Genomic DNA, 26,462 nt, shown 5'->3' on the forward strand with positions numbered 1-26,462 from the left:
TTTGAAATGATAAAACCCAATGTTGTTGGTTTCAGAGATCTTCTTAGCTTTAATGAAGAATACATTGCAGAGATGCTATGCCCTGTGAGGTGCTTGTATTTTTCAGCAAAAATTGTACTGGAGGTAGATGATTATCTCAGGAATAAATATATCTATTAATGTATCTCAGCAACCCTAACACAATTAAATTATTGTTATTACTCAAACCTGAATCTTTATATACATACAGTGAAATGGAAAATGGTCCATTGCACTCAAATTAACTACATGACAAAAAATGGTGCTTAGCAGCATAATAAAATATTTCCCACTTTTAAATAATTTTAAAAAATACATATTTAACGTTCCCAATATTAAAAGCTAATTTGAAAAATAATCTCCTTATACAAGTCTATAGCAGATGGCTCCTCCTCCTTCCTGTGATTCTTTTGGGGGCAACATGACTTCTTTCCCGATATCTAAGTCCTTGAGCTAGAATTTTAAAACAATTTTAAGCATCGTGACATCTCCCCACCCTCCATTCTTCACAATAGCTTCTTTGAGAATAATGCTGATGACCGCTACTTTTTGATACATTGCATTTAAAATCTTTATCTCTTTTTCTTTTACTGGAACAAAGTCATGAAAGCTTGCTTTCTAAACAAAATAATCTCTTGTATCCAAAGGGAAAAATGCAAACCAAAATCAGTAGTTAGGCATAAAATGTACTTTTAAAGAACAATGCTGGCGGGGCGGTGACTCATGCCTGCAATCCCAGCACTGTGGGAGACCGAGGTGGGCGAATCACCTGAGGTCAATTCAAGACCATCCTGGCCAACATGGGGAAACCCTGTCCCTACTAAAACTACAAAAATTGGCCGGGAGTGGTGGTGGGCATCTGTAATCCCAGCTACTCGGGAGGCTGAGACAGGAGAATTGCTTGAACCCGGGAAGCAGAGGCTACAGTGAGCCGAGATGGTGCCACTGCACTCCAGCCTGGGCGACAGAGCAAGACTCCATCTCAAAAAAAAAAAAAAAAAGGGATAAGTTTCTCCCTCTCCATATTTTCTGGTTTCCAGGAGCCCCTTTTACCAATCCTCTCTCCAGAAAGATAAGAATTCTTTTGGATTTTTAATCACTCACGACACTAGAGGTGAACTCAGCGGTTCTAAGTTCTCTCTAGCTGTGAATGGCACAGGACTTTCAGGTAAAACATCCACCTCCTCTTTCCCAGGTAACAGCTGTTTCTGGGGAGCTCTCTTTCTGAGGGATGTACCCCATTCGATGAGAAGGACACATGGAACAGCTGTTTCCCAAGTGTTTCACCTCTGTCAGGTACTCAATTCTCTCTTATAGTGTCTCTCATTTATTGATCAAGCTGCAAACTCCATCCTTATCCATGGAAATTTGAAACGATAAAACCCAATGTTGTTGGTTTCAGAGATCTTAGCTTTAATGAAGAATACATTGCAGAGATGCTATGCCCTGTGAGGTGCTTGTATTTTTCAGCAAAAATTGTACTGGAGGTAGATGATTATCTCAGGAATAAATATATCTATTAATGTATCTCAGCAACCCTAACACAATTAAATTATTGTTATTACTCAAACCTGAATCTTTATATACATACAGTGAAATGGAAAATGGTCCATTGCACTCAAATTAACTACATGACAAAAAAATGGTGCTTAGCAGCATAATGAAATATTTCCCACTTTTAAATAATTTAAAAAATACATATTTAACTTTCCCAATATTAAAAGCTAATTTGAAAAATAATCTCCTTATACTAGTCTATAGCAGATGGCTCCTCCTCCTTCCTGTGATTCTTTTGGGGGCAACATGACTTCTTTCCCGATATCTAAGTCCTTGAGCTAGAATTTTAAAACAATTTTAAGCATTGTGACATCTCCCCACCCACCATTCTTCACAATAGCTTCTTTGAGAATAATGCTGATGACCGCTACTTTTTGATACATTGCATTTAAAATCTTTATCTCTTTCTCTTTTACTGGAACAAAGTCATGAAAGCTTGCTTTCTAAACAAAATAATCTCTTGTATCCAAAGGGAAAAATGCAAACCGAAATCAGTAGTTAGGCATAAAATGTACTTTTAAAGAACAGTGTTGACCGGGGGTGGTGGCTCATGCCTGTAATCCCAGCACTTTGGGAGGCTGAGGTGGGTGAATCACCTGAGGTCAGTTCAAGACCATCCTGGCCAACATGGGGAAACCCTGTCCCTACTAAAACTACAAAAATTGGCCGGGAGTGGTGGTGGGCACCTGTAATTCCAGCTACTCGGGAGGCTGAGACAGGAGAATCACTTGAACTCAGGAGGCAGAGGCTGCAGTGAGCCGAGATTGCGCCACTGCACTCCAGCCTGGGCGACAGAGCAAGACTCCATCTCAAAAAAAAAAAAAAAAAAGAAAAAGAAAAAGAAAAAAAAAGAACAATGTTGTCCTGTTTCCCAGTACCTACTCCACTTCACTGAAGTTGGAATCCAAGGTTCACTACTTTTCTAAGTATTATACTGGAGTGTGGAAATGTTATTGAAATAATTAGCTACCAGACAGATCCAGGCCAGAAATCCAGAAATAATTTTTTTAAATTTAACCATGTACATTAATTTGAGGCAGACTAGATGGACACACATAAGTATGCACACACACATACACATGGTACAGTAAGGGGGTCTCATAAAACTTCAAGGTACAGTAAGAGGGTCTCATAAAAATTCAACGCTGGAAATAGTTGTTTCCAATCTAGAAGGCAGGTGCCAAGCAAACAGGGATGTCTGAAACCTTTGAACACTGATTTTAAACCAACTGACTCTGAATTGACTTACACAGAAACATTGATACAAACACTTATTGAACACTTAAGATATGCCAGCACTATTTGAAGTATTTGTTATGCACTGACTTAATTCTGACAGCAATCTTTTTTTTTTTTTTTTCCTGAGACGGAGTCTCACTCTCGCCCGGGCAAGAGTGCAATGGTGTGATTTCGGCTCACTGCAACCTGTGCCTCCCGGGCTCACTGCAACCTCTGCCTCCCGGGTTCAAGCAATTCTCCTGCCTAAGGCTCCAAGTAGCTGGGATTACAGGCGCATGTACTAACTACCACGCCCGGCTAATTTTTGTATTTTTAGTAGAGACGGGGTTTCGCCATGTTGGCCAGGCTGGTCTCTAACCCCTGACCTCAAGTGATCCGCCCCCCTCGGCCTCCCAAAGTACTGGTATTAAGACATGAGTCACAGTGCCTAGCCTCTCACAGCAACCTTATGGTAAAAGAAAGACTTCAGCTGAATTCAATTTAAAGGAGTTTAATTGAGCAATGAATGATTCGCGAATCAGGCAGTCCCCAGAATCACAGCAGATTCAGAGAGACTCCAGTGCAGCCACATGGTGGAAGAAGATTTATAGCAAAAAAAAAAAAAAAGGGGAAGTGTCATACAGAAATCGGAAGTGAAGTACCAAAACAACTGGATTGGTTACAGCTCCGCGTTTGCTTAATTGAACACAATTTGAACACTTAGCAGTCTATGAGTGGTTGAAGTATGCCTGTTGGGATTGGCCCTGACTCAGCTATTGTTACAGGGCATAATCATAAATTAGGTTTTCAATCTTGTCTACCTATTAAGTTAGGTTACAGTTTGTCCACAAGGACTCAAATATAGAAGTACGGAGTCCTTCTCAGGCCATATTTAGTTCGCTTCAACACTTATAATGCAGGTACTATTATTTTCTCAATATCCCACTTGAGGAAACCAAGGGACCTCAGTCAACTTAAACAGCTACTAAATGGTGGTGCTGAGATTTGAATCCAGGCATAGGTCTGGCCCTAGTACCCATTATTTTAACCCAGTACAGTACACTATTGCCTCTCCATTTGTGGGAAAAAAAAAAAAAAAAAAAGACAGAAAGTCATATTTTATACGGAAATACAGATAGGATTTTAAAAACATGCCCCAGAAAACCCTACACAACACTTTCTGCTATTAAACCGTTCTCTTTCCTTCCCCTTCTCTCTCCTTCCCTCTTCCCTCTCCAGTCCATCAAATCTTTGCTATGGAATATCACGCACTCCTAAATCCAGCTGCTCCTTTGACATTCTTTGGCCACAACATTAAAATAAATGGCCACCCTAGGAGAGATGGGGTTAAAACCACAGAGAAGAGTCTTCTTGACATGCTAGAGTGGCTGCAGTTGTAGGAGGCTTTCTGGAAAATGGAGGTGATTTTCCAGAGAGTGGAGGTTCGTTTTTCTGGAAACAAAATGTCACGGTTGTCAGGTTACTAATAAAGGGACTATTAGGAAAATTGGGTCCCAAATTTATTCTTAAGGCAAGTAGGGGTGCAGGACGTGAAAGGAAGGTGGGTTTCCCTGTATGCTGGGTGTAATGGCCTAATTATTTCTACTACATGCAAAATAAATCACTGCTTCTTGGAATCCTCAAAACACCCGGGCCCTGGGCACTGAACAGTGTGTGCACGGAAAAGGGCTGTCCCCCTTAGAGTGATGATTGGTAATGATAGGTGATTCATGAAAAAAAAAAAAAAAAAAAGTACAGGAGGTTACAGGGCAGAGGATGGCAAACGGACAGGTTGGAGAATCTGTTTTTTTTAAAAAAAATTATCTGGTTGGTGGTCAAGGACTGGAGGTGGAGAAGAGTGGAGGGGTTGAAGAGGATTGACTTCTCTGTGAAAAGGGTTTTATAGGTTATTTCTAGTATAGCACACTCCTGTGGGAATAAATCTTCATTTAAATTTTTGTGAAATTCTAAAAATAGTTTCTAACATTCACTTGGTAAAGAATTCAGTAACTTCCCAAGTGAATAAGTATATTGATCAATAGATTCCCAATCCATTTTTACCTAAATGGTAGCACACTGTACAAACTATTCTGTACTTTGCTCTTCTGAATTAGCACTGTAACCATAGACAACCAGAAAAAAACCTAAGTATTTATCAAAGTGTGCAATGGTTAAAAGAATTATTCTATATCCATGAAATTGAGTATCATGGAGATATTAGAAATGGTGATGCAACCATATATTGACATTAAAATTATATTCATCTTCTAAGGTCAAATGAGAAAAGCAGCTTTTGAAATAGAGATGTGTGTGTGTACATGCAAATGCATAGTTAGAAGTTTAGAAAGATATATAAACACATAAAAATTGTTGACTGAACATCTCTGAATGATGGTATTACAAATGATATGTTTCCCTATTTTATGTGTGTGTTGTAATGTTTGGGATTTGCTACCATTTGATTAATTCCACATTTAATTTTTTTTTTTTTTTTTTTTTTGAGACGGAATCTCGCTCTGTCACCCAGGCTGGAGTGCAGTGGCGTGATCTAGGCTCACTGCGAACTCGGCCTCCCGGGTTCACACCATTCTCCTGCCTCAGCCTCCCGAGTAGCTGGGACTACAGGCAACTGCCACCACGCCCGGCTATTTTTTTGTATTTTTAGTAGAGACGGGGTTTCACCATGTTAGCTGGGATGGTCTCAATCTCCTGACCTCGTGATCCGCCCGTCTCGGCCTCCCAACGTGCTGGGATTACAGGCGTAAGCCACCGCATGCGACCACATATTTAATTTTTAAATTATGTAATACTTTCACAGAATTTTTAAAAATCAGCAAATAACAAAAGGTATAGATTAAAAAGTCCCCATCCTGCCCCAGGATCTTGCATCCCTAGCTCCCTAGTTCCCATTCCTAGATTAGAAAATTCAACATTCAAATGAATAAAACAAGTTTCTCATGATACAGTGTGTATATGGAGAGGCAGGGATGCTGTATTAGCAAATAAGCTCAATATATTATTGTCAGAGCTAGGAGAGAAATCTGTTCTTCATGTGAATCAAGCTTTCTCTGACTTGTTCAGGGCCTCAGATATACTGTTCCCACTAACTGGAAAACTTGCCCTCCCCTGTCCACTTGGCTGTCTTTTTAATGTCCCTTCAAGTCTCAGCTGATAAATCTCTTCCTCCAAGAGGCCACCGTAAACTAGCAGAGATTTCCATCCTGTGCTATCTCAAAGCACTCTGTATTTCTTGTATCTCAGAGAGCACATATACCCTTTGCTGTAGCTTCTTTTTTCTTTTCTGTCTCTTAGCAAACATCACAAACCCAGCATGAAGCTTGTTCATTTTTGCATCTTAGAATCTAACATGATGCCCAGCCAGCAGGTTTGGGAAAATCTATCTCATTTGGGTCACAAAGACCAATACGAAAACTTTGTTCCCATCATTTCCTCATCATCCAACATAGGTTAGAGCTGTTTGAAAGGCACAAATAAAGGAGTTGACTTTTTAGTGGATGGAAAATGGTAAAGGTTTATTACTAATATCTGAAGTGGACTAAGATGTTACTCAGGGTTTAAAAATGTATTTAGAAATAGAATTTGAGGGCAGGAGACTTTAAGAGTAAGGAAATGGTTTCCTTACTCTTAAAAAGAGACATACAGGGTCGGGAGCGGTGGCTCACACCTGTAATACCAGCACTTTGGGAGGCTGAGGCGGGCAGATCACGAGGTCAGGAGTTCAAGACCTGCCTGGCCAAGATAGTGAAGCCCCATCTCTACTAAAAATACAAAAATTAGCTGGGCACAGTGGCAGGCACTTGTAATCCCAGCTACTCGGGAGGCTAAGGCAAGAGAATTGCTTGACCCCGGGAGGTGGAGCTTGCAGTGAGCCGAGATTGTGCCACTGCCCTCTAGCCTAGGCAACAGAGCAAGACTCCGTCTCAAAAAAAAAAAAAAAAAAGACATACAGGAGAAAACAACCTTTTTCTTTTCTATTCTTTTTCTAATTAAGAAAACACATTGATTTTTCTATTACTCAAGGTTTAATCAAATAAACAAAACCAGCAGGAGATACACATATATACACACATACACATTCAAGGGATTGGCTTACATAATTGTGGGGGCTGGCTATGTAAGTCCAAAGTCCATAGAATAGCCGGTCAGGAAGTAAAGATCATGAGTAGGCTAGAGCCTCCTCAGGTATGGGATGAAGGTGGTTTCTACAGGTACAAGTGTCTCTTTTCCCAAAGAAGGCCTAAGCCCCCCCCCTTTTTTTTTTTTAAAGTTACACTGTAAAGAATTTTTTTTTTTTATACTTTAAGTTCTAGGGTACATGTGCATAATGTGCAGGTTTGTTACATATGTATACTTGTGCCATGTTGGTGTGCCGCACCCATCAACTCGTCAGCACCCATCAACTCGTCATTTACATCAGGTATAACTCCCAATGCAATCCCTCCCTTCTCCCCCCTCCCCGTGATAGGCCCCGGTGTGTGATGTTCCCCTTCCTGAGTCCAAGTGATCTCATTGTTCAGTTCCCACCTATGAGTGAGAACATGCAGTGCTTGGTTTTCTGTTCTTGCGATAGTTTGCTGAGAATGATGGTTTCCAGCTGCATCCATGTCCCTACAAAGGACACAAACTCATCCTTTTTTATGGCTGCATAGTATTCCATGGTGGATATGTGCCACATTTTCTTAATCCAGTCTGTCACTGATGGACATTTGGGTTGATTCCAAGTCTTTGCTATTGTGAATAGTGCCACAATAAACATACGTGTGCATGTGTCTTTATAGCAGCATGATTTATAATCCTTTGGGTATATACCCAGTAATGGGATGGCTGGGTCATATGGTACTTCTAGTTCTAGATCCTTGAGGAATCGCCATACTGTTTTCCATAATGGTTGGACTAGTTTACAATCCCACCAACAGTGTAAAAGTGTTCCTATTTCTCCACATCCTCTCCAGCACCTGTTGTTTCCTGACTTTTTAATGATTGCCATTCTAACTGGTGTGAGATGGTATCTCATTGTGGTTTTGATTTGCATTTCTCTGATGGCCAGTGATGATGAGCATTTTTTCATGTGTCTGTTGGCTGTATGAATGTCCTCTTTTGAGAAATGTCTGTTCATATCTTTTGCCCACTTTTTGATGGGGTTGTTTGTTTTTTTCTCGTAAATTTGTTTGAGTTCTTTGTAGGTTCTGGATATTAGCCCTTTGTCAGATGAGTAGATTGCAAAAATTTTCTCCCATTGTGTAGGTTGCCTGTTCACTCTGATGGTAGTTTCTTTTGAGAAGCTCTTTAGTTTCATTAGATCCCATTTATCAATTTTGGCTTTTGTTGCCATTGCTTTTGGTATTTTAGACATGAAGTACTTGCCCATGCCTATGTCCTGAATGGTATTACCTAGGTTTTCAGGCCTTCTAACTGATTAAGTCAGGCCCACCCAGGACAATTCCTCTAACTCAAAGTCAACTGATTAGGGTATTCTAGTACATCTGGAAAATACCTTTGCAGCAGAAGCTATATTCATGCTTAAATAACCGGGAGTAGTGTGTATGCCATAGAATGGCTTCTACTTCTCTTCCATCTTCTAATTCACACAAGAGATTATCTCTAGTAGCCCACTTATCAAGAAACATTATAGAAAGTTAATTCTGGGAAATATAATTTTGCCTACCCAAGTTGACACACCACAGTGTTATTATATCCTCCACAGAATGCACCATCCAGGACTTTTCCCAGAACTTGATGAGAGGTAGACTTGTTTTGGGAGATGAGCAAAGGAGTTATGAAAGTTTATTTCTTCTTTGTTTTAGGCAACCTTCTTTTTATACTGGAAGCAGTTGTGCCTAGAATTGATGCCTAGAAGTCTTATTGCAAAGAAAACATTCTAACCGAAGAGTCTTTTGATGTCAGAGGGCTCATTTCCTGGAACTCCTACAGACAGAAATCTTCTGACTTCAGGAAACCCAGACACGTTGAAGAGAAGTCAGCCAAGACACGGGCTTCCCAAATAACCTATCCAGAATGGTACAGTTTCTTCCAATACCCACTGGAGGTCACAACTTCACTGCTGATATCATCAGCCATTGTCCAGTGGGAATAGAAGTGAATCCTTTACAGCCTGTTTTAAGTCCTCATAGCACAAAGTACATCAATATAAAATAGGTCCAGGACTTAGTTGTGTGGTCAAAAGGGATAAGGTAGAAAGGACAACGATCCTTCTTCCATGATCTGTATCATCGCATCCTGACCTGTGACTGGACTAGAACCCCAGTCGCTCCCCCCATACTGATGTGAATGGCTCTTCTTGAAGCATGGCAGGTATGCTTGGGTGCCCAAGATTCCTGTCCAGGAAGAGCAATAAGAGTAGTGTTAAACCTAGGGCCTCGTTGCAATTGGATTGATTGAACCCAAGCTGTAGCAGCGATAGTTTATTTATGTCCACTTGCAAACTCTTGGCATTCAGAGAAAATGCAGGATTTCACTGCTCCTGGAGGGTGAGTTTGGAAATCTGCAATTGCACTATTTTTAGGCAGAACAGAGGAGGTTCTGTTTATTTTTGGTTAATTACTAATACTTTATATTGCCTCTACAGCCCCTCCCCCATCCATTTCCTCAGACATGGAAATTTTGCTGTCTCTGAACCCCTTCTGTGGACGCTGTAATACCAAAAGCCAGCACTAAAATACAGGGGTCTTCCTTAGAATGCAGCAGGAAAAGAAAACAATTTCTTTCCCATATCTCAAAAGGAGACATATTAGTTTTATCATATAGTGGTGCTATTTTTCAGATTTTTAAGAATTTTACAACTATTTGTTTTTCATTGTGTTTATTTTTAGTTATATTCTATGACATGAAACATTAGTTTTCCATTCTTGATCATGATGTGGGGCTTCTTTTAAACTGTATTTAAATTTGAAGTTTATATGGTTTCAATGGAAATATTAATCAAATGGTTCTTCAGGTGGTATTTGGATATGTTAAAAATCCTGAAGATGATACACGAATGACCAAGATCTGGGAAAAGCAACTTTGATTCACTGTGACAGTTACCATGTGCAATGTCTCAGTAAAAGGAGTCAAAGTTCTTCTTCCTCAGTACCTCATAACTCACCACAATAGTTGATTTTGTACCTGATACACAAAGCTACACATTGGTACTAATAGTGGTGGCACTTGTTTTTCTCATTCCAGACTGCGTTAGGGAGCTTGTTTTCCTATCAGTGTCACTACTAAGGTTAATTAATTAATTCAACAAATAGTCAGTATGCCTATTAGGTTTCAACTAATGACCTATATGCCAGATCTGTAAATACCAAGGAAATATGGTCTTTATCCTATGTACAGAAACAGGGGAGCGCAAAGAAGGGACATAGAGAAACAGGAGAGAAGCGAAATAGAGAAGATGTGGCTACAGAAGTTGGAGGAAAACCAGCAGGACTATCTCTTGTGAATACAAGAGTGCTTACCTGTACTTGACAATTCCATTGATCCCTGGGTTCATACCATCAAATATATCTATGTAAGCCTGAATGATACTTATGACTTTTACCTATAAAATAAAATATTCTAATTAGCATGCCTATATATACGCATTACTCTGCATGTGGGAAGCAATCAGTGAATTATTCAGTTCAATCTCATCAGGAGGAAAATCACACTAACAGATACACTCAGATACATTAAGAAATCAAGAATTCAAGAATATACTGGCTCTGGAAATCATGAGAAGTATGGGGTTGAAATACATAGACCCTTCTCTTAGTGAAGAAAATTGGAGTTGAAAGATGTCCTATAGTCACTTGTTTAGAAGATATTATTACCAACTAACATATAATCAGTACAATAACAACTAAACTTTATTGGGTGTGTAGAATGTTCCATATTCTTCATAGAATAAATGTTTACTGAAGACCCTCAGAGCACTAGGTTCTAGGTACTGCGGGTACACATGATGATTCAAGTTTGGTCCTAGCCTCAAAGAGCCCACAGTCTAATAGACACAGATAATTACGGTACTGATGTGTGGGAAGCAGGAAAGCTATGAGAGCAGGGGATGTTGGGAAAACAGAGGTGGGCCCCTTTAATTCATGTGGTCTCAGTAGGGGGCTTGTTTAGGAGGTAGGTGCTATTGTTACCTCCATTTGTCCGATGAGAAATTAACAGAGAGAATAGTACCTGGTTTATGGCAAGCACTCAATACACATTCCTTTAAGGAATAAGTGGATGTTAAGCAACTTGCTCAAGAAAACACAACTAGTTAGCGCTGGAGTTTTTCAACCCCAAATCTGACTGCCTCAAAGCCCTGTGCTGCTTCCAGTATGCTGATCTCTCTCTTTGCCAGTAATGTCACTCATATTGTGGAGAGCTACTCTCTCTCTGAGGATTCGACCTCCCATAGAGAGCAGTGAGAGAAGGGGCAAGTGCAGTTCCCAAGCCTTTCACATTGGATGAGGCACTGAACTTCCAGAGAAGATGCTTCTAATGTTGCTGTCATTTTCTGAGCTGTCTGGTCTTTCTTTCTACACTCATTAAATAGTTACGAAGGTGTACTGCATGCGTCTGGGCTTCAGGAAAACTCCTTTTAGTGCTGACTCAGAGGCTCCTGTCACATTATAAGGGTACTGGGTCCTGCTGAATTTTTAGATTGTCCGAGAGGAAAGGGTGTTCCCAGGAAGATGGCTATCTCATCAGGAATGCCATGGCCTGCTCTGCAACTCTGTGGAAAGGATGCCATAATCGAAAACTGAGGTATTATCTGAGGCTGTGAAATGTAGCATGTCTAATTATAAACAAGATTGTTAACTGTTTGCTTACCTGTTCTGCCCACCTTGAAATGAAACTGTCCAGTCCAGGTCTAACTTCAAAGCCTTTTCTCTTTTCTGAAAGTAAGAGCTTCCAAAAGGGTGGAATACAGAAAACTGGTGATATTCATAATAATTTTAGTGCTACTTGGACATTAAAATTTTAATTTATTTTTCAGTAAACATGTAGTATATCACAGCCACATCAAGATCTTTTTGTGGTGATTGGGGAAGAGCGTTGATATTACACACTCCACGGAAAATCACCACAACATTTCCTTTCAAGATCTCTGATCTTTCCCTCAGATTTCCTATCCTGTTGGCAATTGCCCAGTTTTTTTCTCACTGTTTAAATCTTTCATCCATTATCAGATTTCTTGTTTCCCCAAGAATAGAAGCCATCCTTCTGTCCTCCCCTTCTGTCATCTGTTTTTACAGAAGCAGAATCTAAGCTTGCGATTTGCATTCTTTCAACCAGAAACCATTTCTGCAATAAAGGACCCTCCTCAGAATACAATCTTTGGCTGACAGCAGGATATTGTAAACAATGAATTTTTTCTCTCTCAGAAAGCATACAAACAAATTTCCCCACCCCTAAAAGACAGAAATTCTAACTGCATTTCAGGAAGAAAAAAAATGCCATACCCTCATCCCATTGGGTGTCCTGAGCATTTTGCCACGGGATCTGGGGAGAGGTCTCAGGGATGAGAAGTTGGCTGATAGTGTTGAGATCATAAATTCCATGAAGCTGTGTTGGAGAGAATGTTGGTGGATAATTAAGCTGACAACGGCCTACGCTGCTTACTCAGCAGTCTGTGGGCTTTGGCATCATATGACTGTGGGTGTCCATCCTAAATCTGTGGCATAGCAGATTTGGGCATCTTTTCTAACTTCTCTGGTCTCAGTTTTCTCATCTTGAAAAATGGAAATGGTATAATGCATTCTGAGTTGCTTTATGAGGATTGGATGAGAGAATACATATGAAGTGTTTAGTAGTGTGGAAATCTATTATTTATTCATTTTTATTTTGGTTTAATAAAAATGATGAAGAATAAAATATTTAATTGAAGTAAATTCATTTAAGTAATTTAAGGAAAATTTTCAATAAAAAAGTAAAAAAAAAAAAACCTTTTAAACATTTTATTGTATTTCTTTTTGAAGTTATCTTTCCTACCCTGATTGCCCACTTTTATAGTTGCATATGTTACTTTAAGTTAATTTCAATTTTAAGTAATTCTGTTTCACTGAAAATATTAGAAAAAAATCAGCACAATGGTATCTATAATTGTAAAAATCTTAAAAGTGGTGAATGCATGACTGAGTTCTGAGAAATGTTAACCCAAGTTATGTCCTGTGGTGTGCACTGTGCTAGCTATGATGAGGGATGACACCGAAAACATGAATCAGAATTCCCTGCTCCCTCAACACCTCATATGCAATGGAAAACTTTACTTGACATCTAATACACAATAGCCAAATTATGGTACCTATTGTACGAATCCCATATTGGAAGATAGTTTTCTGTTGCTATGAGTAGCACAGTAAAATATCAATTAATTCAATAAATACTCGATAATGCTTATTGTATTTCAGTCTAGATTTCCTGAGGTCTAGTGGGTAAAAGCTGATGCATACACAGAACATAAAAATGGGACTGTAAGTGATGAATTAAAAGCCTTTGCCTGGCACATCAAAAAGACAACTACCAAGAAGAAGAAAAATTCAAATAGATTGAAAAGGAGTTACCACAGGCGTATGAGGAAAACCAGGAAAGTCATCTCCTTGTGAGTGTGAAAATGTTCACTTATGTTGACAGTTTCACCAGTCATTGGATTCACATATTTAATTCTGTCAAAATGATATCTATGAATTTAAACTCTGACATAAAATAATACAATTAGTAGGCTTGTATTAACTCAACAAGTTTTTTTCTTCCAATAAGTATTTATTAAAGACTCATTGTGTATCACAGTTTGTATTTGAGAAAGTTTTAGTAAATCATCTAATGGGCTCTCACCCTAAGGCCAGATCAGTGAATACGATAATAACAAGTTGACCAAGATTCATCAAGAGGCAAATATGTTAGGTGTGGAAAGTCTGGAGAATTATAAACCCCGGGTACGGATGAAAGGCACAAATCCGCCTTGAAATGAAGAGAAGTTTGAATGTGGTGGTGGAATACTAGCTATCCTTTACTGAGGGGTGGGTCACACAATAAACATTTACTGAACATGACTGGGCTTTTTGGACACAGAGAAGAACCAAGCCAAGGCTACAAAGTGCTTTTAGTCTAGTGGTCAGAAAGTTATACAGAAATGTAATTGCCAAACATTTTGATGAGAATACTGACAGGGCTGAGAAGATGAGTCACTGGAAACACAGAGGAAGGCCTCTAAAAACCAGGCTGAGGGTGCGTGGGTGTGATCAAGCTGTACAAAAGTTTAACTTGGTCAGGGACACAGAGCTAAATAGCAGTGTGGTCAGTTTTCATCACTGGATCAGCCTGATTCCAATGCTCTGTGCAGTTTATTCCAAGTTCACGCCTACAACAAGGCCATCTGTTTTCATTTGGAACTTAAAGGTGCACTTCCCCAGGCTCTGCTTTCACTTTCCATCATGCTTCCTTCTCCTTTCAGACTCACCATAAAGTGAAATAGTTGCCCCCAGCCTGTTGGTTTCAGAGCAGCAATTTTGAGCTCTTTCCTAGCACTTTACAGTGATGGTCTTTTCTGCTGGGTGCTGAGATTTTTTAGGCATGAACCCTATTGGAAGCATTACACGTGTCTCATCAGGAAGGGCAGGTATATTTCAGAAAGTACAATATACGTGAAGTGTTGTCATAGTGAGTGGATAGAGGTCTGGCTTTGGAGACAGATAAATATGGATGCAAACCCCTGCTCCATTACCTACCACCCAAGTTACTGAACAGGGTAGTTACTGAAACTACCCTGTTTGCTCATCTGTAGAAAGCAGAGAAGGTAGGAATTGATAAATATCTCTCAGGGTAGGCTGGGAAGGAAAAATATGCACTCCTTGAGATTATCTGTTTATGTTTCTGACTGTTAGAGTGTGAACTCCCAGAGGACAGGGATGCCGTCTGAGTCATCTCTGTGCCTTAAAAACTCCAGAACCACATCCAACCAGAGCAGCCTCAGCACATTTTTCTTGTGCAGAGCTGAATCAAGCCTCAGCTGCTTCTGCTCCAAAGCGATGGTGCTTATTTTGAAGATCCTTTCTTGCATCCTAGAGGTCTATGAATACTACTCATATGCCAACTTTAATGAGAATCTCCACAGAGGAAGTTATATTTTGCTCCATTGTGACTTTTGCCATGTCTGTTTCCATTTGAATTTTTGAGCTGCACTTGGATATAGCTGAACCAGAAATAATTTCTCACTCTCTCTGCCATATTAAAATTTACACACAGACCATTCAAGAGGCAGGTCTCAGGCCTTTTAAAGGTATAAGGCTTTATTGGCAGAAAGACTGGAATGTGAACAACAAAAGCTTTCCTTACTATATCTGTCAATAGCAAGCCATAATATGTCTATTTTAGCCCTAATCCCATTGTGCTGTTAACAGTGGTAACGTGTTTGTCTTATTAACTGAACTGTGAGCTTCCAGAGGCCAGGAAATGTATTTATTCTTGTTTATTCCTCTTTTTATTCCCAGCACCCATGACAGTGCCAGGCACATAGAGGACATTCAATAAATGGTTTTTGAGTAAATGAATGAGAGAGCATTTGTGAATTTTATATAAGAACCATACAGAGGAGGTGGCAGGCTAAGAGTGGTTCTAAAGCAATGCTGATGTTACACAACTTGCAAGTGAGAGAGGAAGAAGCTTCTAGATCTGCTTGAATCCAGAAGCCTGCAGTCTTAGTTGCATTGGCTTTAGTAGACTCTGGGACTCCCTGCAGCTTACCTTGGCCACTTTCCGTGGTACTCAGCATTCAGAAAGGAGCCCTGTTTAGGATGGACTTTATGTCCAAGGCTGGTTCATAGATTAGATTATTCATGCAATAAGTAGTTATTATTCACTTAATATGATTAGCTATCCCTTTAGGTGCTATGGATTTAGCAGTGAAGAAAACTGAGACTGTTCCTTGAGTAAATGTCCCTGCTCTATGAAAGCTGGTATTCTAGTTCAAAGAGACAGAAAATAAACAAACAAATGCGCAACAAGGCTCACTAAACAATAGTATTTGAGGATTAATTATCGTGAGATAAGTATAGCAAATTGCAGACGAATTTAATGCATGAAAGTAAACAACATAATATGCTCTTATTTATCTTATGCATGTAATTAATAGCAAGTGATATTTTTGAATTAAATATATACGATTATATAAGTAAAACGGTATGAAGATTCTTGAGTTTTGGGAACAAATATCTGATTAAATAGCTATTGCTTCAAGTCTCTTTCACCAACTCACACAGCTTCTGAGAGCAGAAAAATATTTTGATGGAGAGAATGTCTGAGTAACACATTCTTTCTCTGGCTGTAATATCATTACAGATTCAGCCTTGTCAAATTATGTTGAATTTTAAATACAAACTGAGTCCTTGTAAACTAGTCATCAGGTATTTTATGCGTACTTATTATGAGGTTAACATTAAATTGGGCACCAGAGGTACAAGAGAATGCTAAATCATTCTCTGCCTTCAATGATCATATAGCCTTGTTGGAAGACAATGCGATTTGACCTTTCACACTGGTAGAACTCAAGACCATTTGAATTACAGTGAAGGGAATGGAATCTAGATTCATAAATACCCTTGATCATTACTTACTCGCTTTGTGACTCTGGACATGATCTTGCACTCCTCTGAGCTTATTTACTCTTGTGTAAATTAGAGATAATAAAATCCACCTTTTGGGGTTGCCAGGAAGATGAGAAATGACTCCTGTACACAGTAGAAGCACAGTATTATTAGTCTTATACATTGTGTGAGTATCAAAGATTAGCATAGAGCTATTGGTATAGATTAGGCATTATTATTCATCTGTACTTTTATGGTCAGAAAATGGGAGTGGAAAATAATTAAATACAACCTGATCCATACAAATATGACAAACAGAAATCCTTAGAGTAGATTAAATATTGATCTAACAATGTGATGGTCTAGCTAGCACCAGGAAACATGCAGTCTAGCAACACAGTAGATTGGTAAGCTGCTAGCCACTAGGGTCAGAAATAATCATTGTTAGGATGACAGGTGATAGTGCTCATAGCAGTAGGGGAATTCAAGATATCCTAAGATGAGAGATGACTATGTTTCATCATCCATTTTAATGCATACAACAACATTATAAGGTAGATACTGTTTTATACCCCATTTACATATAAAGAAACCTGAGAGTCAGAGGGTAATGAACTTGCCTAGAAATACCTAGCCAGTAAAGGAAGAGGTTATGATTCAAACCTAGGCACTCTGATTCCAGTACTTAAGACATACCTGGGGCTACTTTTCTAAATATTTCACATGTACTATCTAATGTAATCCTTACAGTTACACAGCTTTTACTAAAAACTACAGTTCTCACTCAGAAAGACAGAAGAATTTGCATAAAAAAGAATTTCAAGCCCAGAAATACTAATATTACAGTCGTCGGGAATAGTAACATCCAGCCTACTTCCAGCCTTTCTCTCTCTCTCTCTCCTTCCTTCCTTCCTTTCTTTTCTCCCTACTTCCTTCTCTCTCTCTCCCTCTCCCACCCTCCCTCCTTCTTCCTCTTCCTCCCCCATTCAAATCCAGGCAATAGACTATTACCAAGGGCTCCTTTAACGTTCTTTTGCCGTGAAGTCAAAGAACTGCTCCTGCAGAGAAAAGGGTTAATTAAGACCATAGAGAAGAACAGTTCACCAAGCATACTAGAGTTTCTGCCCTGGCAAAACCTACCCAAAGATGATGGTGACTGGTTGGAACGAGGGATTCCTGGAAACTTAGAACTTTACATTTAAGGCAAGGGACTTGAGATTTAAAGGAAAAGTAATGTTAGGGAAACTGGGTTGTAATTTTAGTCCTGGGGGTCAGTTGGAGGGGGAGTGTAGAAGGTAGGGTCATCTTTGTGATGGACTGGTTCGGTTTTGTCTCAGGGTTGCATGAATCTGTGGGGAGAAGCCAGCAGTCTGCTGTAGGCAGCTCATACCAACTCGCTAGAGCTGATGATTAAAAATAAAATTTTATGAACTTACGATAAATTATATTAACAACAAAGATAAAATACTCAAAATGAATGGGCTCCTATATCTCTTATTACATTTTACTATTATCTGTGTTCTTGAAGGGATTTGTGTTTTTCATCTGTACTGTGGAAGTGTTGTGGAATAGTGTGCCCCTGCTCATCTCATCTCAGTGTGTATTCATCCCTGTGTGTATTCAGTGTATTCAGTGATTTCACATTGATAGCTTGAAGTAAACCTGGTGGTGGGGGAATTTACAGCACCCAGAAATCAGGCCTTTATTTGTTGTTATGTTGATTGACTAGAATTTATGAAATGATGTAGAAAATGTTAATAATGCTGATTAAACTTTAATGTGTTTTGTGTCTGTAGCTACTACATTGTGAACAGAATAGCATACAAAATTGAGGAACTATTATTTTTGTATTTAAAGACCATTGTTCAGTTTGCCAAAGAAGTCACTAGAGTCGTTGATGAATAAGTGAAGTTCTTGATGAATAAATGAAGTTCTGATATGGTTCTTTGTTGTATGTGTCTTACTTGTTAACATAAACAAGTTAAAACCCCAAATTCATGTTAGAACTACACTTGAAGAGATGCTTGCTAGGTATTTACCAGTATATATCTGGCCAATACCTTCAACTCCTGCCGCATCCCATGCACACCAAATGACCTGGCCTCCCAGCACTAACTATTGGTTCCAGAGCAGTGGACATTGCAAGTGACATCGGAAGGGACGGTTAGAGAAAATGGGACATGCTGCCTTGAAGGGAATGGGAAAAGGCAAATTGAGGAGGGGATGAAGGGGCGGAGGAGCTAGCCCATATCTATGAGTACATATGTGTGAGAATATATAGCTAAAGTTTACTTAGAATGTGTTTCTTTACAAACTTCAATGCATATTCCGTGCATATTCAAGGATATACATTTGTACATGCATGTACATAAACAGGCATTCAAGCACATAACTACAATAGAGTTATTTTTATTTATTCATTTTTAAACACGCTAATGCATGGACATATTAATGTGTATGTGCAATGAATGTTTCAAAACTTTCAAAATCACTGGCTAATTGTTTTCCCCACTTCTTTTTACTCAAACCTTAAATACATTTTTTCAGAATTTCCTACCATTGGCAGGAAATAGCTATATTTTAAGTTACGTGCTTTCTAAATAATTCTGGATATTATAAAACCCCAAAAGAAGTTCTACTTCAGTGACTGGTGCACAGTGAGTATTCCTAGCTTATGCATACACAGATATTTATTGGATAATGATATGTCAAATGATGTACGGGGCACTTGGGATTCAGAAAGAATTGGGTAGTGTCCTTGCCTTCAAATATCTCATAGAAAACAGAAATTAAACAAATACAACTTATGATCTGATATTGGGGCCAGGATAGAAGCCTGATCCTCATGTACGTCACACTCTCTCCAGCTTCTAAGACCTCATATATATTATTCCACTCTCTGGAAAATTCTAGCTCTGCTTTTCACCTAACTCCTATTTATTTGCTGTATCTCAGATAGCGTGTCTCTTCTTTTGAAAGGCTATACCTTGCCTCCATCTTGATATATACCGTCAGGACATCTTGAATTCTCCTACCAATATGAGCACTTATCACTGTTTGTTGTAGTTTCTTGATTTGTTGTAGTTTCTTGATTTGTTGTCTTCCTCAACACACCATGAGCGCCACAAGGACTGAGATCAGGGATGGCTTACTCATTTCTATATCCAGAAGCCTACTTCAGTACCTGGCATACTAGTGTGAGGAAAGACACTATGACAGCTGGAGGGCTCAGTTCATAGGATGGGGTTAAAAAACAGTTAGAAAAAATGAATCCATGCCAATTACTTATTCAAATATCACAGTCAAAGCTGCGTGATCGGACATGACTAGACACTGGAAATTCACTGATGTAGGTTCTATTCTTAATATTCTAAATAGTAGAGGATTTTATTTAGCACAGGAAAAGAAAATTGGAAATAAAATTTGGGAGCAATGATTTTATGAGATGTCCCATTTCATAAAAAGGACACAGAAAAAAACAGTGCCTCTTTCTCTTCTTGATTCTATTCTTCCTGGTTGTAATTCCTAAAATGTTTATTGTAGAGGAAAGCATCCTAACTACTGGGCTTCTTTCCCAGAGACTCTGAGGAAGCAAGCGTCATCCCATTGCCTTTGAATTCCTCAAGTGTTAAAGTAAAATCATCCAACAATGTGCCATCACTTATAACGTCCACTGGAGGGCGATATACTACTGCCGGTACCACCTTCTATAGAATAGCCTGCGAGGACTAATTTAGTTACCTAACACTGTAATTGTAAGTCCTCATAGTACAGAACACCTAGTAAATAAAAGAAGCCTTTTCGGTAGATGTGAAGATACAGATGAGAAGATGGAAATGGCACCAACCCTGCGCCCACCTCCCATTTCCTTACCTATGACCCCAGGGTAGACCAGGTTCCCAGGGGTCCTGTAATGCTTCGCCTCCATGCTGACTTGTGACTAACACAGTACACAGAGCTAATGGTTTCCCCTAGAACATGGCCGGTCTCTTTTCCTGTGTATCTCATCCTGGAGAGAGGACAAGATTAGGAGATGAGTGTTATTGTCATAACAATTTTAGAGATGAGGACACTAAAACTGAGGTCCAAATAAGTTCATTAACTGGCCCAAGAATAAACTTATTAACTGGCCTCCTTTTTGTGCTCCCACAGCACCCCACTTTTTCCTAGTCACACTGTGTTTGGAGGCTTTCTTATTCACTAAATGGAAGTGATAAGAGCCTAGAGACTGTGTTTTTTGTTCACTGTTCTATCTTAGCATGGAAAACAGTGCTGGGCAGCCAGGAGGCATAAAGTGGAGGAAGGCAAGGCAGAGAATAGGGTATGAGGTGGGAGAAGATGATGTTCCACCTACGGTGATTCCCGTGTCACGGCTTGGATGAATGTGGATGGGGAAGAAACAGTGGATGTTGTCTGATAAATCCGTTAAGAGGCGAAAGATCGTGCTGCACCCTACGGACTTACTTCCTATTACTCCTTCTACCTTGTCACTGGATTGATGTAACTCTCACTTTAAGTGCCCCAAAAAATAGCACCTGAGAGGATATCCATAAAAGTGTCTAAATCCTAGGATTGAGTGCAATCATGACCCTTGGTTCTATTTATCAGTGTCCTCACCTAAGAGCAACCATCATAGCAAATTCTTGAGTGCCTGCTGGGCATCAGCCACTGTGCCAGCAGATTATACACACGTCCTCATTTCATCCTCACAATGAAGATGAGGGTGAGCTTTTACAGATTTCTTTTTTTTTTGAGACAGAGTCTTGCTCTATCACCCAGGCTGGAGTGCAATGGCGCGATCTCGGCTCACTGCAACCTCCACCTCCTGGGTTCAAGCAATTCTCCTGCCTCAGCCTCCTGAGTAGCTGGGATTACAGGCGCCCACCACCACACCTGGCTAATTTTTTGTATTTTGACAGATTTTACAAAGCTGGACAGTAGGGTATAGAAGAGTTGGGTTTTCATCCCAGGCTCAAATGCCAAGCCCTTGCTCTTTCCTTGAATTAAGAGATGCCTGAAGCCACTGTCAGCATCCACAATCACTAATGGCTCACAAACACTCATTTACGATTTTGAAGTGTAAGATATACTTTTGTACAATAGAAAAAAAAGACACCTAACACATAAAGTAACACTAACTTTAAAGTCCCCTTTGGAAATACAGGGGAAAACACTGACTTCCTGTAACCTGTGGTAAAATCCCCCAAAGACTCCCTTAAACACCTCTTCCTTTCCCCTGTATTCCTTGCTGGATCTAAGCTGCTCATTGCTTCTCTTTCTCTCCAGTTCTTCCTCAGTCATCCCCTTCCCCAACAGCTTGTACTTCCTCACGTTTTAGCCCCCCTCCCATTCCTTCTCACCAGCACAGCAGTCCTCTGCTCGCATTCTCACACACAGAAACCAGCCTAGCATGCTTAAACTATATGCCAAGTTAAAAAGGGGGTCTGGCACTCTTGAACATGAGTCTTTAACCAAACTGACGAATGATTTGCACATGGCTTAGAGAAGCAAAAATAATCAAAACACGCTTTAAAAGTCATTCTCAGAAAAAGAAATTATACACACACATTTCTTTAGACAGAAACACCGACATGGTAGAAGCATGGCATCTTGAGTCATTTTTTTTCCATCGCTCTGGATCCGTTCTGTGCAATGGAGTGTAATACAGGTGTAACTCCGTGCAATTTGGTATTTTCTGACCACCAACATGACTGAACCACCTAAGGCATATATGCATGTTCACGTTCTCCCTTCCTCTCTCCTTCCCTACCTCAACTGAATCCCTAGGTGGAGGAGGACTGGGGCAAACTATTCCAAAGAACAAAGGAGGAATCTTGGGGAGTAGAGCAACATGTTGGAGGAACCAGGTCACAAAAATCTTCCCTTAAGGTAGGGGTAGGGGAAGATGGAAAAGAGGTATGAATTGAAAGGTGGTAACACCTCTGTGTGATGGCACAGCCATGTCATCTCTCATGTACATGGAAACACGTACTTAACTGATCTCTTTTCACTTCGTTGAAAAGGTAAGTCAAGTTAAACAATTCAACATCCAATTAAACATGTACAGAGGAGAGACAGACAGCAAATAAAAGACATACGGAGAGAGTATCCAGGCCATTTTACCCAAGTCGTAGAACAATGCAGACATTTATTGGAAGTTTGCTCCTTTGAAATCTCATTATTGCACTGAAAGTTGGAAAAAAGCTAAACATTCATCAGAGGAGGTTGATTACATAAATTATGAAAGATCCATATTTTTTAATTCTATGAAGCCATAAAATCATAATATTGATAGGTATCGTTGAACCCACCACTGATTGTTTGATAAAAATTTCAGATATCAAGAATTACATATAAATTAGAGCTGGTTTTGTAATATACAGCATAGAAATACATACTTTTCTATTATTAAATATTTACTGATTTCTGAATACTTACACATGTATAAGATAGGTATTTAGAAAGATTAAAGAGGGCATACAGCACACAGACGTTTCTCATTCCTGTCTCCCATCTCCTTTCCCAGAGACAGTTTCTAAAACAAAACGGAGGAAAACACTAACATCATTTGTCTAATAAGAGCAATGAGGTATGTAATACTAATGAAGCTTAAAACATATCATATAAAAAACACTAAATAACTGGACTAAGTAGTGCAAATGTGAATGCCTCTCTAAAACGCACACGTCGCACACACACGATAATGAATGGAAGACATCCTAGCACGTTTACAAACTGTTTGTGTGTTGCCGTCCTACACACCAGACGCAAAGCACTGAAAACAACAAGCCTGTTCACAATAGCACCAGGAACGTATAGTACACAGGAATCATCTGCAGGTGATTTGTGACAACTGTAGGCAGAATTGTAAAAGCGAGAGATAAAATGGATGACTTGAAAAAGCAGAGACACTATTCTTGCTTATGGGATTCCAAGACTATCGTCGTACACTGACAAAGGTGTGCTCAAGATTTGGATCGTAAGCGAGTTCACTGAAAACTAGTGGAGAGGAAGGGCAAATACTGGAAGGGAATCCACGGTTTGACCAGGCCAGAAACACCTCTTTCACAGCATGTGATCTGTGCAGGTACTCGGACGCTCCCCGCAGGGCCGCCCGGGTCGGTTTCGGGCGGGCTTGCCGTCCCAATCACTGCTCCTGTTCGCGGGGACACGCAGGGGCTGACTGGGAGGACGTCTTGTGGATGGCCTTGGGCTCCTCGGCGGCCTTCTCTCCCGGGTCGCCACCGCCGACCTCCTCGATGACCACGCTGCGCACGGTGCCCTCGTCCAGGCAGTGCGGGGCGACGCCGTACACGCGGGGGTCGGAGACAGCTGCGTGGAAACTCTGCACCCCGCACCTGCTGCAGAAGCTGTGCAGCGCCGGGTGCGTGTTGGACCGATAGGTGATGATGCTGTCCGCGCCCTGGAGCAGCGTGAAGCGCGAGGCCGGGACGAGGAAGTGGCGGTGCTGCTTCTTCCTGCACAGCCTGCAGCTGCAATCCACCACGCGCAGATCTGCCGGGGCCCAGACCGCAAAGCGGACCGCGCCGCAGTGGCAGCCCCCGGTGTGATGCACGAGGCCCGGGTACTCGAAGGTGTCCAGCAGGACCTTGGCGGCGCCCTCGCAGCTGAGGCCCCGCAGCTTCCTGAACGTCTCCCAGCGCTCCCGCTGTGCGCCCAGGTCCAGCTCCTCAGGGGACTCGGCGGGCGCCGGAGGGTCCGGGAGTGGCGTGGAGGGCAGCGGGTTTCTGGGGCCCGCCTCCCGGACCCGCCGCCAGCGGCGCTTCCGCCGCAACCTTCCCAGCCACCTCTTGGCCGCCGCGTGGCTCCCGACCCCGACTTGGACCCGGGGGCACTGCGCGCGGCTGGCGCCCATGACCGCGATGGCCGCGCAGCCGGCGGGAGGATCCCCGGGCCGCTTTCGCCTCCGCCGCTGAGCAGTGGCCCGGTTCCGCACTCTGCCCATGGCGCCTGCAGACTCCCGAGCGCGTGCCCAGCCCGCTACCCCCATTTCAGTCGCTGAGCAGCCTCCTTGTCTGCGCCAGCAGGATTGGCCACTTGTTGAATGTGATGTAAAGAGACCCTTCCCTTGACCCTATCACAACAGCCTTTGCTGGCTTGAAATTCTGACTGAGCCTATCAGTTGCCCCTTCTCCTAAATGTTAATTTCTATTGTTGATTCAAATCATCAGCCTAACCTTAACATATTGAACCACTGAAAATACTGTAGACCTTGTAGTTAGCATGCAGCAGCAGGTAGATCAGCTTAAGAAAAAAGAATTATTCACCTACTATAGAAGAAGCAGAGTCATACATAAAGCCTTGGGGGGTGAAAATGTATGGTGTGTAACTAGTTGTACGAAAGTTAAGTGTAGTAAAGATGACGACCCACAATAGTATGTTACATCAGTGGACTCAACCAGAGAAAATACAGGGGAAAAAAATTCACTTATTTAAATCCATCTTCTAAGGACAAGAAGTAAAAGAAGAAATAGTACATTTATTTTTGCATCTGTTCCAAGAGCAAATTAACAGCTCTGGCAGGCATGAATACGAAGTGGAGACTTTGTTCTTTGGAGATTGATTTGGTTGATCGTTGGGCGTGGTCAGAGGAGAGACCCCACAAAATGAGCACAGATCTTCTTTTCTGGGGTGCAATAAGCACCTGGGAAAACAGTGAGCAGTCTTAGGAAAGCTGCTTCTTGTGAGTTAAGTAGTAACATCCACACACATGGGTTTTAAGCAGAGATGCATCCATCTACCCACAACCTAGATTCAATGATTCTTAACATTTTGTCTTATGTATCTATATGCGACAACTGTAGGCAGAACAGTAATTCGATAGGAATTACACGTATCTATATGCATGCATATGTGCATACATTTTTCAAAAACATTTAAAGTAAGATACATACATTAATGCCATATTGTCTCAATATTTCAGCGCTCACATCGTAAGAATAAAGACATAATTTTATGTATTTACTTATTTTTATAAGTTCGATGGTACATGTGCAGGTTTGTTACATGGATATGTTGTGTAATGCTGAGGTTTGGGGTTCTAGTGTACCCATCTCCCAAATGGTGAACACGGTAGTCAACAGATACTTTTTCGACTCTCATTTCCCTCCCACCCTCCCTGCTTTTGCAGTCCCCGTGGCTATTATTTCCCTCTGTGTGTGAATGTGTATCCATTGTTTAGCTCCCACTTATGAATGAGAATTTGATTTTCTGTTTTTGGGTTATTTTATTTAGGATAATAGCCTCAAGTTTCATCTATGTTACTGCAAAATACATGATGTCATTCCTTTTTATGGCTGTGTAGTATTCCATGGTGTACATATAGCATGTTTTTCTTTATTCAATCATCCGTTAATGGACACAAAGTCTATGACTTCACTATTGTGAATAATGCTGCAATAAACATACCAGTGCAGGTGTCTTTCTGATGTAACGATTTCTTTTCCTTTGAATAGATACCCAGTAGTGGGATTACTGGGTCAAATGGTAGTTCTATTTTTAACTCTTTAAGAATCTCCATACTGCTTTCCATAGGAGTTGTACTAATTCCCACCAACACGATATAAACATTTTCTTTTCTCTGCATCCTTGCCAACATCTGTTCTTTTTTGGCTTTTTAATAATAGCCATTCTGACTGCTGTGAGATAGTATCTCCCTCCTTGTGATTTTAATTTACATTTCTCTGATGATTAGCAATGCTGAGCATTTTTTCAAGTGTTTGTTGAACATTCATATGTCTTCTTTTGAGAAATGTCTGTTCATGTCCTTTGCCCACTTTTTAATGGGGTTATGTGTTTTTGTTGTTGTTGTTGTTGATTTGTTTCATTCCTTATAGATTCTGGATATTAGTCCTTTCTCAGATGCATTGTTTGTGAATATTTTCTCCTATTCTGTAGGTTGTCTGTTTACTCTGTTGATTGCTTCTTTTGCTGTGCAGACGCTGTGTAGTTTAATTAAGTCCCATTTGTCTATTTTTCTTTTTTCTGCATTGCTTTTCAGGTCTCAGTCATAAATTCTTTCCCTAGGCCAATCTCCCAAAGTTTTTTCCTAGTCTTCCTTCTATGATT

General features: G+C 40.5%; 1 protein-coding gene across 1 annotated transcript; it reads right to left on the reverse strand.

Annotated features, from left to right (window-relative positions):
* Window positions 1-22,490: 22,490 nt before the first annotated feature.
* On the reverse strand, window positions 22,491-24,356 carry CENPVL3 (centromere protein V like 3). Its single transcript, XM_065538870.1, has one exon. It carries the CDS (start codon window positions 24,337-24,339, stop codon window positions 23,521-23,523), a length of 819 nt encoding a protein of 272 aa, XP_065394942.1. The 5' UTR covers window positions 24,340-24,356; the 3' UTR covers window positions 22,491-23,520.
* Between the last annotated feature and the right edge of the window lie 2,106 nt (window positions 24,357-26,462).

Source organism: Macaca fascicularis, chromosome X (genome assembly GCF_037993035.2).
Source record: "Macaca fascicularis isolate 582-1 chromosome X, T2T-MFA8v1.1".
Taxonomy (NCBI): domain Eukaryota; kingdom Metazoa; phylum Chordata; class Mammalia; order Primates; family Cercopithecidae; genus Macaca; species Macaca fascicularis.

What these genes read in the sequence shown, in the direction of transcription:
- CENPVL3 (XM_065538870.1), bottom strand. Translation starts at nt 24,339, where the DNA reads ATGGGCAGAGTGCGGAACCGGGCCACTGCTCAGCGGCGGAGGCGAAAG.